Genomic DNA, 13,861 nt, shown 5'->3' on the forward strand with positions numbered 1-13,861 from the left:
TGTGGGTTCTCTCTAAAACACCGTCTGGCAGGAGCAAGAGGAGCCTGGTAGTAGCCCAGGCTTATTTTCTGAATGACTGCAGTGGCATTAAAATCTAATGCCATTAAAACATACTTGCAGTGACGTGTTCCATTAAAACTTAAGAGGACACCCTGAGCTGAATGCTCCCTAGCCTGCCTGCTGCTCTTGCAGACCTTGTGGGCTGAACATGGAGGAATCTTGTTTTTCACCTCAGAGAACACCAGGCTTGACCTGCCTCAGCTCCTAAGGTGGAAACACAGGGTATTTGTATACCAGGTACTCCTGTATATGAACCCCCTCTCTAATGCTGTGCAAATTTAGATACTGAAAAGCAGAAGGCTTTCTGGGGCCATCTCAGTCCAAGTACAGTTTCCCAGCACCTCTGCCTTGATGCCTGGCCTCTTTCTTGAAGACAGGACTAAAGGTCAGCTTTACTTCTTGTCTTCTCTTGACTTGCCAGGAGGCAGGCTGGCAAAGATAGCCATGAGCAGACTCTGATAAACAGGCAGATGAAATGCAGTGTGAACTGATGAACATGAGTGAGCAAACCTGATTTGGTGGTGTGTGTGATGGGCCCCAAACTAGCTTTTACTGTGCAGCAGCAGAACCATAGAGCTGAGCTAAGCTGCTTCTGTGAAACCATTAGCTCTGGGCTTGGCAGAGGTCAGAAAAAGCAAATTGAGTGTGAGGAGCTGTTGGGCTGGGAACTGGGAAGGGAGGTGACATCTTGCCCTGTGCAGGTCCCTTGTGTGCCTGGCTCTCAAACATGGCACATCAGGGCTGGCCAGTGTGGCAAAAGGTGTCTGTCTGCGTAACTGGCTGCTCTGTAGATGCTTTGACCTGAAAAGCTCCTTAAAATAGGTCTAAATGTGGTAAGAACTGTGGAGAAGATTAGGGAACAGGCGCATGTGGTCTTTTCTGGTGCAACTAGTAAGGATTGCCTGGAGGAGCCATCAGCTAGCAGATCTGGAGCAAACCAAGGGAAGGACTTCTTCAATATACCTGGCAAGCCATTCTACTCCCTGCCACCGGCCACTATGCCTGTTAAATTAAAAGCTGACATGGCTTCAAAAAGCAATTAGACAAATTCATGGAAGTTCCACTGAGGGCTGTTAAATACAAAGAGAAAACCTCTGGCTTGGGCAGCTTTGGAGCCACATATGCCAGCAGGCTGGGAGAACACACCTCAAAAGTGTGACTTGTTGCACTCTTTGGTTCTTCTGAAGACATCCAGATGTCATCCTGCCCAGCTGATGGGTTGTCGTCTCCTTTTTTCTCTTTCCAGGTTCAGCACAATGAGTTGGCACTCTGGGCATTAGCAGCGTGAGGAGAATAGGACAGGTGCTGCCCTGCTCACCCCTCACCCCTCGCTCATTCCCTTTGGGGAGACGGGTGCTGGCATCCCTGCCCTGCCCTTCCACCCCTTGCTCCCCACTCGCCATAGAGGGGACTGGCCCGTTATGGCAGGGGACAGGCTCCCACGCAAGGTGATGGACCCCAAGAAGCTGGCCAGCCTCCTGAGGAACGGAGCGGAGGGCACCCTGGTCATCGACAGCCGCTCCTTCGTGGAGTACAACTCCTGGCACGTCCTCAGCTCCGTCAACATCTGCTGCTCCAAGCTCGTCAAGAGAAGGCTCCAGCAGGACAAAGTCTCCATCACGGAGCTCATCCAGCCTGCCTCCAAGATGAAGGTAAGGGATCTGACCCTCACCTTCCCTCGCGGGTGCTCACACCCTCTCCTCTTGTGGGATGCAGACTGGCCTAAGGGATAAGAATACATGGATCCTTCCCCTCCATCCCTTGACCCCAGTATCTGCCAGCATCTCTTTGACACCCTTTGCAGAACTAAAGTGTGAGCTCATTTGGCCTCAGGGCTGTCCTCGGGGACGTGTTCATTGCCCCCACCCCACTGACGTGGCTCCCTGCTTCAGGAGCCCTCCCCAAGCAAGTTTAACAGGTCTATCAGCCTTGGGACTTGTCTTACGGCTGCAAACAAGCCCCCAAAGCCTTCCTGGAGCTGTAAACTTAATCCCCTGCTAAAAACTCTTCCCCTCCCCTCTGTCATCTCTAACTCCATTCAGGGACATGTAATCCTCCTCCCCTGTGACGCCAGAAGCTCTTATCCGGTGTCATGGCATATTATCTCTCCCAGGCTTCTCTCTATCGCTCCTGGTTAAATAATGGAGGTGGCTGCGAGCCACGGAGCTGGGCTGGAGCCCCGGCCGGGTGTCCCTGCAGAGCCGTGGGTTGGGTCGTGCCCTCCAGCGAGGAGCTGCCCGGGTGGGTTCCGCAGCGGCGGCGGGACGAGCCCGAGGATGGTTCACCATCGCAAGGGGGCTTTGCCATCGCAGCCCACCCTCCTCCAGCTCGCTCCCACCGTTCCCCCACTCCCGCCTTGTAATTTTATGGCAAAGCGAGGGTAATTCAGGCGATTAATCAAATGCTGGGCCCAGCTGGAGCCATCTGCGTCGTGTCCCCCCTCCTCCCCGCCGCCACCCCGAGAAGCCGCCGCTGTCCGCATTGGCTGCCGGTGACATCACCCCGCGGGATCAAGGGGACTGGCAGCGCGGGGGGGCCGGCTCGCTCCAATCTGCTTCCGTGATGCTCTGGGCTGGGCGATTTGGAGGGGATTGCGGAGACTGATTCCTGAACGGCTTTAGCTGCTCTTAAATCCCCCGGAGAATAAAGCAGAATAATCAGTTTTTCGCAAGCTCCGAGGAGAGCGGAGCGGCCGCCCTCCTCCCGGCGAGGGTCACCTCTGCAGTGGCCGCTGTCACGTGGAGCGGCAGCAGCAGAACAAGCGATGCGCAAGGGGGAGGAAGAAGAGGAGGATGACAGGGAAGGGGGAAGCAGGGAAGAGTTAACATCAGCTGATGCCGTCCGCCTGCAAACCTGCGGCTCGCCAGCTGCAGTGGAGCAGTGGGCTCCCAAAGGGGCCGGCTGGTCCTTCCTGGCATTCCCTGCTCTGTCCCCATAGAAGGAGCTTAGAAGGATCGTTTTCTCCCGGCTCCTGGATCATTGCATAATGTTCCACGTACTGGCTGGGGAAGTGATTGTAACCAGGGATGCTAGAGGAAGAGGAGAGAGGCGGTGCCATCGTCTTTAATTCCTTTTTTGCTTTTCTTTTCCATACGGCTGAAATCCTTCCTGGCACACCCGTGGGCAGGAGGCTGCATGTCCCCGCTGCTGCCGTTCTGCACAGCCCCTGCCATGCCCACCGCTTGCTGGCTCTCCCAACACCAACACATGCAGCCCAGGAATTAATTAAGCTCCAGGACACCCTTGAGAGGTTAAGCCACTTGTCCTGGGAAGCTGGAGGGGGGCAATGGGAGGGGATCATTGCCCTGTTCTCAGCTGGCATAAGGCAGGGGTGGTGGCTGTGTCTTGGGGTGTCCAAGCCTTTCTGTGCACGCACTTGTGTGTTTGCATTTTGTGGTGATGAACTCTCTTCTCTCCCTTTCTCCTTCTCCCCACCTCCCATTTCAGTCAGACTGTATTTTGGGACCCCCTGAAATCAATATGATCTGCTGCCTCGAGGTGCACAGATGCTCAGAAGGGGACGCTGAAAGCTGATGTAGACCTCTGATACCCTGTGTCATTTCCCTGCCTCCTTTGCCTCCTCTGGTCAACATCCCCCAGCCCTGCTCTGCCCCTGGCTCCCCGCACCGGAGCGGGGGGCGGGGGGCACGGCTGGCGTGGGGAGCAGATGGCAGGAAGGGTGACATCAGTAGCGCGATTGTCCGGCCCCATTATTCCTCCTGACGGGCCTCCCGCCCTCCTCCTGTTTCCTGCTCCCGGCCGGCCGGGGCTGCCGAGACAAAGGCGGATGGCAGCGACGCAGGGCTGCCCGGGCAGCCAAAGGGCAGCCCCGAGTCCTCGCCTCGTCCCGCTCCTCCTCGCCTCCAGCAAAGAGAGCTGCACCTGCTCACCCCATCCCAGCGATAATAAGGGTGGTGTTCGCCTTTTGGGGAAAGAGACGGGCTGACACAGGGCAAAGCGTTTGGGCAAACCCCACCTGGCCGCCAGCTCCGCTCCTCCTGCCTGCGTGCTGGCAGGGGGGGAACGGGAGAATTTGTCTAATTTGCTTTTCCCAGTGCTTACTCTCCTCTTTTCCATGTTGCCGTTAAGGAAGCATTAGCAATGCTTCTGTGGGCTGCAGTTTGGAGTGATGCTGTGGGATAACAGCAGCTCCTGGCTTTTTTTGGAGCAAGGAAAGGACAGGACCATTTGTGAGGAAAGAAGAAATGGAGACATTTAAAATCCCTTTCTTTTTTTCAATGAATTATGCCTATGATCCTACAGTTGTGGCAGCTGCCACAGCCGCTGCTCCCCAAGCCCTGGTGTGGACCATCTTCCCACAGTGCCCAATCTGGGAAAAGCTGCAGCAGCAATTCCTCTCACAGTTATTTCCCTCCACAGAAAAATGGTATCAACATAACTGCTGCTGGTTGGTTTTGAACCCTTCTCCCAGTGCTGACAGTAATAAACTCTCACAATAATGAATTCTGATAACAACTGGAATAATTCAGCTCCTCAGTGCAGTTTGGAGAGCGTAGGTTATGGGGAATTCCTGCTTGGGCGCTTCACTAACATTTCTTTAGGGAAATGTTGAAAATTACTTCTTCAAGATCCCCCTGGAAAGTCCACCTCTCAACCACTTCTCGCTTCCTGAAATGGAGCAATCTCCAGAGCAACTACAGCCATGCTTTGAGGCATAAGAAGGGTCTCTTCAGGTGATGGGAATATTTATTTATTTGCATTAGGAACTTGGCTCTGCAAGCAGCTGTTTTGCTTGAGGGAAAGCCGGGGCTTATTTTTGAGCCTTGTGCCTGGCTGCTCTTTATGTTGATGGAAGCCCTGTTATTTCAGTGGGGTGATTCACTGTGTTTTGAAACAATATGCTACTGAGATGTCAGTAGTAATTGGGATAATAATAATAGCTCGCTCTTATCTTAGCCTGGGTCACCTGTAGAGCATCATTATCCCTGCTTGGCAGCTGGGGAGAGATGGAGCTGGGACCCAAGCTGTCTTGAACCACGCAGTGCTGGGGACTGATGTCCATATGGGAGTTACCTCAGCCAGAGCTGGGGATGGTGATGGAGGGGCACAGGGCTGGGCAAAAGGCAATGAATCAATGGTCTCAGTTGGGGTTTTGTTGGAGCTGTTGGCCAGGTGGTCGTGGCTTCAGGCTGGTCATTTCCCTCCAGACAGGATTTTAGCAGGGAGGAGGTTTGTTCTTGGGGAGCTCCTCTAGCAGTGGAGTGGGCCAGCAGCTTTTCAAAGGCATGCATTGGTTTGCAAGCCCCACTCAACATCTACCTGGATCCGAAAGACTTGCTGCATCTTGGCTCTGCTCTTCCTTGCTAGATGGATGTGGGGACCCTGTGTGGTGGCTGGGGTTACTTCAGCAGTCTTGGAGTGACAGCAAGCCCCATGTTGCTTCTCATAAGGATACCTGTGTTGTCAGCTGTGTCCCTGTCCTATGTCAACACCTGACAGAAGCAGGAATCTAGTATGGAGCATCTCTTCAGCTTTACCTTCCTCCTCTGCCCATTAGCTTTTATCCTCCCTATGCCTAAGGCTGGAGATGGGGCATTTCAGGAGGGCATGAGATTAATGGAAGACCCATGTGCTTGATTAAATGTCGCTGTCTTACTTCCCTGTGTGGTGAGGAGCCAGGATGCCAGTGTGGGCTCCTTGTATGCTCCATGAAGGCTCCTTGGGACCTTCCTGCAGGTATCCTCACCCCAGCAAGCCAGGTATTTATTTTTTGCATCCAGGCCATGCGAAGCCAGGTCTTGTTTGGCATTTACGTTGCGTGAAACCTTATACCTTTAATAAGATGTAAACCATGTTGCACATCTCTGCCGTCGCTCAGCAACCCTGTGGTAATGACCCAGACAAAGCCTTCCCGTGCAGAGGGAACACTAAATCCTATTGTGGGATAACACTGCTCAGCCAGAGCTGGTATCTCTCCTCAGCCTGGACTGTGCAGCTGGGCTGAGCCTCTGCCCCACCACAGAGTAGTTCCTGCCTCACAGTGCTTTTGGGGGAAGATGTTTTGGCTGGCATGGGGCTTCAGGGTGAGAACTGGGTCTTCAGGATGTGCTAGGGAGCCTTGAAGAGCTAGGCAGCTGCTGAGGACCTGAATCAGCTTGTCAGCCACCTTGTTTTCCTCCAGCTGTGCTTGGATGACCTGCCACAAAAGTCCTGCATCAGGATTGGCTGAGGAAAAGATGCTGGGGTAGATCCTCATCTCAACTGGCTTCAGTAATTTTTCAGTGTCTTATTTTAGAATTCCCATGTCCTTTTCCCTTTTACCCTGCCCTTTCATACCTCCTGTCATCCTGCTGAGCCGTGGGGCCAGTCCCTGGTGGCAGGCTGGGGACAGGTGGGTCCTTTGAGCCCCCCCTTCCTTGTGCACAGCTGCACGTGGTGTCCCGACGGGGATTTCTGTTGGTGCGGGGCTGTCCTTGCGCTGCGGCGCAGAAATGTGATGAGCTCAGCTAAATCAGTGCTCCCTGCAGTTTTATTTGGATGGTGCTCACGTTGCTGAGCAGGGAAGCACCTGCAGCAGGGTGTGAAAGCAGCATTAATAATGATGGCAACCCTGAGCGAATCTGCTCTGGTGCTGAGATAGGGCTTGGCAGTGAGACAGCAAAGTGAGGTGGGTTTCCATGAGTGGTACCTCGTTCAAGTGGTCTCCTAAAGACATTTTGGAGAGGGCTTACCATGGAGTGGGTCCAGCACTAGCTGAGAAGAGAGCAGCTTGCACGCATTCCCTCCTTCCCTGCTTGCTGCTGCCTCCCCCTCTTCCCATGATGTGATGAATGTGCCTTACCCCGCCGGCCGGAAGGGCAGGCACTCTCAGGACAGGTGTGTGCCATACACCCAGCTCTTCAGCAGATGAACTGAGCTCTGCCTCTGTGAGGATTTTTACCTTCTTTTAGTGCATGGACCTTCAGGTAGGTGTGGGAGTGCTCTTATTGCAATCCAGTCATCACCGAGCGTGGGGGTACTCCTGCCTGCAGCCATTTGCCTGCCTGCAGATTATCCCACCTTCTCACCTGTCCCAGTTTATCCCTGCAGTGGTGGGAAGCTAGGTGAGGTTTGTGGCATGTAAAGTAACATGAAAGCAGCCCAGGAGCTCCTTTGCCTCTTTCTGGTTTATCCCTGCAGAGTGCTGGCCCCAGCACTCATTACAAAAGGAAGAATGAGCATTACCCTGAATATCCACTAAACAAAAGAAGAGATTTTCCCTCTCCTTCATCCCTTCAGGGTGATCTGCAGATCTGGGGTGAGGCATAGTGCCTACAGAGGTCTTACTGTGCTAGGCATGGTGTCCCCAGGCTGAGCCCTGAAGAGCTGTTGACTAGCCCCATTGACTCCAGCCACAGCTTAAGGGCTGTGCGGAGAGCACCCCTGCTGCAGAGCCACTCCCAAATCCCTGTGCTCTTGTCCCTGTGACACCAGCCAGGCTGAGGAGGAGAGTCTGAGGGCAAAAGTTAGCTGGGAAGGAAGTGGTGGAAGTCGAGGTGATTTCTGGGATGCAGTTAAATAACAGCAAGCTGAGGGTGGGTGATGGGGGAGGAGTGACCCTCCTTTGAGTGGGATGCTCAAAATCACTCATAGTTGGTGAGAGTGTGCCAGTGGGCACCTCTACTGACACATTTACTTGTAGACGTGGAGCAGAGCCCCAGCGTGACTGAAATGGAGACTCCATTTCGTGGTGAAAACCAGCTCGTGGAAATGGTGTGGAGCTGGAATTTCCTGCTTGTGTGACTGCTAAATTCAGCTTTGCTTCCCATGGTGGTGTGGACAGCAGCCTCCTCAGTGCTCATCCCATTTCTCTGATGCCCGTTTTTTGCTGCTCCCCTGCAGGTGGAGGCAGAGGACCACCAGGACGTGGTGGTCTACGACCAGAGCACGCGGGACGTGACCGGCTTGGCTGCTGACAGCTTCCTCTCCATCCTCCTGGGCAAGCTGGACAGCTGTTTCCACAGTGTCTCCATCCTCACAGGTAGGAGCCCTGGGTTACCACTTTGTCTCGTGCTCCAGGCTAAGGGGCACTCGTGCCCTTAGCCTGGAGTGACGGAGCTGTGGCCGTCCATGTCCATGTGCACCCGCTTCCCTGGCCACCAGTGGCTGTGGTGGAGGAAGGCAGCCCTGCATGCAGGCTGAGGAGGCTCAGCCCACGCTGGCATCATGGATCCTGTGCCTTCGTTCCTTGCACTGTCTGTCTCCCTGCCGCTGCACCCACCAGCCGGGGTGAATGAGAGAGGAGGGTACAGGGGGGTTGTGATGGCATGGATCCAGCCATCCAAAAGCTGCCCTTTGTTCTCCCATCCCTGTGCTGCTTCATCCCTGCTGAATGTACCAAGTACCAGACCTGGTTCAGGCACTCTGCTCCCTCTTGCTGCTGTTAAAGGGAGGACAGAAGAAATCCATGGGTGTACTGGAAAGGAGAAGGATGGCAGGGGCAGAGGGTCATCACGGAGTGAGTCAGGGTCTGCTGGAGATGATGCTCCCCGGGCACAAATGTACAGGCAGGAGGAGGCACATGCTGCCCTAATAACAGCTGTTCTGCAGTGAGGCAGGTAACTGATGAATGAAAAGCTCCGACCCAGCGGAGAGGAGAAGAGAGAGGCAGAGAACTGCCTGAGGGAGAGCTGAAGATGCCTTTGATTCCCCTTTGCTGGGACAGCCAGGCACCTGCGCTGATGGCTGCCTACCTCTGAGCTCTGTGTCTGTGGATGGCACTGCCCCATGCAGCCCCTCAGTCCCACTGAGCTCAGCCATGCTCCTTAACAGTGCCAAAAGCACAGAGATGGGAATCACCTCTGTCCCTCAAGCCTGTCCTCATCCTGTGGCAATTGGATACTGCTTCGGGGCTGAGGCAGAGGGTACCAACCTCTGTCCCCTGGGACACCACAGGGATGGAGGGAACTGCCACATCCACAGAGTGACAGACCCTGGGAAAGGGTAATTGGGGGGAAGGTCGCACAGGCAAGTGGCATTCAGGGAGTCCTGCCCATGCAAGGCAGGGGTAAGTGCTATTGAATTAGAGCAGCTGCATTGTGATGGGGAGAACAGAGCAGAGAAACAGCAGGATTAAACCCCCCAGCCCTGGGTTCCAGCAACAAAAACAAGCAGGAGCTACATGAAATCACATTAAAGCTAGTTTTTGTGGCCTGGGTTGCAGGAGCTCTGCTGAGGCCAGTGCTGGAGGATACCTCCCTGAGCTGGCTATGGCAGCCCCTGGCCTGCCTCAGTAGCTGTGCCTGTGGTTCCAAGGTTGCCGTGGCATTAACTAGGGCACAGCTTGGCATATGGTGCAGGAGAAGGAAAAGGTGGATTCAGTTGCATCTGGGAAGGAACCTGCTTAGTCATGGGGATGGGTCAGGAAACAGCCTTAGTGGTGAGACCCTGGCACCCCCTGACCCGCTGCCACTTTCCCAGGGCTGGGTGAGGAGCAGTGCTGTGCGCTGGCTGCAAGCCCCTGCCCCCTGCACCGAGTCCTCCTGGAGCCGGACAGGGCTGCATGAGGTGGCCCCGAAAACCCTGGAGCCTTTCCCTGCCTTAAGGCAAGTGGAGGCCTGGGGGAGCCTCGTAGTCCCAGTGCCCCCCAACTGCATGCACAGCATGCAACAGCAGCGTGCCGCCCCCTCATCCATCAGCACACCACCACCAAACCCCTGCCAGCACACCTGCTGTCCCCCACTTGGGGACACACCTCCTCCATTGTCAGGACAGCCATCTCCATCCTCCTGGGTTGCAGGAGCCCAGAGACCCAAGCAGGAGTGTTGGTGTGCTAGGCACTAAGCAAAGCTCCAGCCTCCCAAATTATAAGCACAATAGGGCCTCAGCCTGATGTGGAACGTGGGCCACCAGCAGGTGGAAAAACTGGAGCTGAAATGTAGAACACTGGGTCATGGCAGCGGTGTTTCACGTGGAAATCATGACTGGAATGGCTGTGCAGAGCATCCAGGGGAGGCTGGGCACACTTGCTGGCAGGCACAGCTTCCTCCTGCCTGTGGTGTGGGCAGCAATGGGCTGGTGTAGAGACTCTGGAGTGCTTAGGGGGTCTAGGGCAGGATGTGTGAGGGACCTGATTCTGAACCCTTGCCTGTGTGGGGTTTAACTCCTTGGTCTGTCCACTTGGGCCTCAAGCATCTTGTCCTGCCTCAACCCATTTGGTGTCTCAGAGGAAGTGCCTGAGTCCTCCTTGGAGGTGCCTTGTGACCCCAGTGGGTTGGCAAGGGCGGCTGAAATCTCAGCCTGTCACTCAGTGGATGGCATTAGCCCAGGGAGTATATCCTGAGGGTCCCCAGTTCAGTGTGGCAGCCCTACACAGCCCTTCTGTGCTGCACAGCTCTCTCAGCCCCAGCAGATGCCAGGGTCTGTGCCTCCATGTCCCCATCTCATGCCAACACCAGGCTTGACTGTTCTCACCTCCAGGCCAGCAACCTTCTGACCTTTGAAGCAGCTGATGGAGGCTGATGGGTGAGAACAGGGGAGCTGGGGGCGGCAGGACTGGTACCAGGGACTCCTCAAGGGTTAACAGCTCAGAAGCAGCGATTCCAGTGGCTGGCAGGGAAGAATCTGAGTCAATTATTCCCAGTCTTGGAAATCATCAGCTTCTCTTCTTTTTTTTTTCTTTTTTTTTTTTTTTAATTGTGTAAGTATAAATAGTGCTGCTTGCTGCCCTCCATCCGTGGGAGCAGAAAGACTGTTGATTTATATGGTTTTCCTGACATCACATGAAGTGGTGGAAAACTGAATGGAGCCAACATTTTTCCTGCATTACGTAATGCCCCCTCCCCTCCCAGCCCAGCTCAGTTATTCCTGCAGGAGCCTGACTGTTCTTTAACCTTTGTTTACTTCAGCACAAACCCTTGCTTTTTTGCTTTTTCTTTTCTGCTTTTTTTGCCTTTTTTTGCCTTTTTTTTTTTTTTTTTTAATTTTGCTTTATTTTTCTTCCCTTATTCTTCCCCTTTGCAATCACCCGGTTGGTTTTTATCGAGAAGCATTATCTGCTTATGAAGCAGCAGCAGCAGTCTGGCTCCACTGCTCCCTGACAGCTCCCATGTGCCAGCTCTGGTATTGGAGCCTGTCCAGAGCTGTGTGTGCTGGGTGCTGAGCTTCACCAGCTCCTCTCCATTTGTCCAGCTGCAGCGGGCAGTGTGGAGATTTTCTTTTACTCCTATTCAGTGGCTAAAAGCGACAGCTGAGGGCTTGGGCTGCTGGTCCAGATGATGCTCAGTCGCTCATCCTGTCCCTACCTCTGGTCCTTAGGCTGAGCCCTGGGCTCTCTCTCTCTCCAGCCTGGACAGTGGGGCTTGGGATCCCCCTTGAAGGACAGAGGCTCTTTTCTCTGCAGTTCTGTGTGCTGGGGGAGCTTCACCGCTGCCATACCGTGCTCCGACCTGAAACAGGCCCCTCAATTGCGTTCTGAACTCGAGTCATGAGCTTTTCATCTGGCTCGGGAGAGTGTGTGAGATCATCTTCAGCACTCCCCCCTCCCCCCGCTTTTGTACCAATTCTTCAAGGAATGTTTAAATTTTCCAGTCCTGTTCTTTCTAAATTTGGAGCGTCTGTTTACTCCCAGGATTCGGAAAGAATGTAACAATATCATCAGCGACAAATCCCTCCCAGCCCTTCACTCAGCATCCTCCGCAGAGAGCAGGCTGGCTGTGACCCAGGTCCCCTCCAGCCCAGTGATGCCATGGCCATCCGGCACGGCTGCAGAGAGCTGTAATTGCACGGTTGCAGTGATCTGGGGGGGGGCTGAGATTTCGGGGATTTTGGGGAAATCCACAGAAGACAGGTGACTTTGCCGCAGGCAAAAAGAAGTAGCGAAAAAGGAAAGGGGATTTCCATTGCAGGAGCCGACTTGGGCTGCCCAGGCATGAGTGGGTTTAGCACTGAAGCACTGGCTGGAATTATTTTAGACAAAAGGACTCAGAGATAGATGATTTTAATTAAAACAACAGCAACAACAACAACAAAAAAATTAAAGAAAAAACACTTCTTTTTTTTTTTCTGTATAGGGACAGTCCTAAAAAGAGGTTAAACATCAGGGCAACTGAGCATGACTTTGCTCATCCTTGGCTGAAAATTCTGTAATGCATTCTCTTGCTGTGTTGGTGAGAAGCTACATGCCAGCCACACATCTCCCTTGCTGCCTGCTACTCTTGAAGCATACTAGGCTGGAGCTGTTCTGGAGGAAAAGAGAAGATGAATGAAAAAAGCCAAGCTAGGCAGGTGTGAAAGCAGGGCAGAGCAGAGGGGTCTTGCTTTCAGTCCAAGTCTCTGAGGCTGGAGTGACAGCATGTGCATCCAAAGCTTATTCATGGCATATGCTGAAGACAGAAGCTTTGCAGGATCCAAAACCAGGATTGAGGTGTCTTTACAAACTCATTGTAAGGGAGAAAAAAAAAAAAAAAGAAAGAAAATACCCCAAATATCCACACTTTGGTCACACAATCAGAATATTGTGAGTTGGAAGGGAAGATCCACAAGGATCATCAAGTCCAATTCTTAAGTGAATTAGCCATACAGGAATCAAACCCTCAAACCCACAGCCTTGGGTGTCATTAGTACAATGCTCTAACCATGTGAGCGAATCTCAGGGTTCATCACTCACAAGCTGTCTGATGGGAGTGGGGAGGCAGGACCTGAGTGCCACTGCAATGTGATGGTCACAGTCCTCATCATCCACCCTGCACAGCATCATGATTTCACCTGTTGAGTTTGGGCTGTGAGTGTGTCTGCAGGAGACATAGCATGAGATATATGCACTAGCTGGTAGGTTTTGTCCCCTGACTCCAGCAGAGCCTCTGCTCACTGAATGGGCCTGAAGGTGCCCTTGTAGATCGAGCATTAGGGCTATTTCAGGCACCCTCAGGCTGTAATGTCTAAGAGCACCTGGGGACTTACTGGCATGAATCCATCAGATGTACCTACAGGATTTTCCTTCAACTCTGATTACTGTCTCTGAACCTCCTGCAAGCACCTCTGTCTACCTGTGGCCGTGTTCATCCCATAGCATACTGTGATGAACCCAAAGAAGCAGATGCTTGGCTGCCAGGAGTGTGGGTATGAATGAGGGTATGGGAGTGGGATGAGACAGGAAAAAGAGCTCCTATAATACTCTCAATTTCTTGCTTTTTCCAGATTTGGGAGTTTTGAAGAACCAGCTTTGTAAATAATGTGAATGGGGATTCTGGTTGTTCTTCATCTAAAATTGCCCACATGATGGTCAGGAATGGAAGAAGGGCTGTGCAGGGGCTTATGTCCAGCTTCTCTTCAGGCTGTAGGTGGTGAGGTGCATGGGAATTACCTGTGGTGACGTTTTTCTTTTGACTGTCCAGAGGACTGGAGGTAGTATGCTGATACCAGTCTAGAGGGAAAGGCATTTTTTAAAAAATCAAACGGGAATACCAGGGTTTGTGGTTTTACAATCCTGGAGGTTTAGGTAACTCTCTGAACCTCCCTTCCTCTCATGCAAAACATCCCTGGAGGAGTTGCTTCCTTTCCTTCAGCAAAGCTATCTGGGACCACTTTAGCCGTGGCAGGACTGTGTTTTCTTGTCCTCTAGCCCCTCTTCAGTGGGTGCTGGCATCCAGCTTTAGACACCCAGCCTGGCGGGTGCCCTAGGGAGTGCTCCCAGTCTCCTCAGGCACTGAGGCAAAGTGCCCCCTTCTCACCCTGAACCACAACCAGGAGATGCCTGGGAGGCTTTCAGCCCCGGCAGCACCAGTGACTGCATCCCTGGGAGGGGTTAAGCCAGGTCATGTATGTGCAAGGCTGATTGTATTCCAGACCTATGCTCTAAACC

The 13,861-nt window shown here is 53.3% G+C and overlaps 1 protein-coding gene across 7 annotated transcripts in view; it reads left to right on the top strand.

Annotated features, from left to right (window-relative positions):
• DUSP8 (dual specificity phosphatase 8) overlaps positions 1–13,861 on the top strand; it is a 40,600-nt gene that overhangs the window by 12,872 nt on the left and 13,867 nt on the right. For all 7 annotated transcript variants that reach the window (XM_088058365.1, XM_088058359.1, XM_088058362.1 and 4 more), the window contains exons 2-3: positions 1,307–1,712; positions 7,903–8,041. In XM_088058365.1, the coding sequence (XP_087914491.1) occupies positions 1,482–1,712; positions 7,903–8,041 (370 nt within the window). In that variant the 5' untranslated portion in view covers positions 1,307–1,481. The remainder of the gene's footprint in view (positions 1–1,306; positions 1,713–7,902; positions 8,042–13,861) is intronic.

The sequence above is a fragment of the Pseudopodoces humilis genome, chromosome 7 (assembly GCF_049639895.1).
Source record: "Pseudopodoces humilis isolate 2021_Gansu_Grassland_sample_001 chromosome 7, ASM4963989v1, whole genome shotgun sequence".
NCBI lineage: Eukaryota > Metazoa > Chordata > Aves > Passeriformes > Paridae > Pseudopodoces > Pseudopodoces humilis.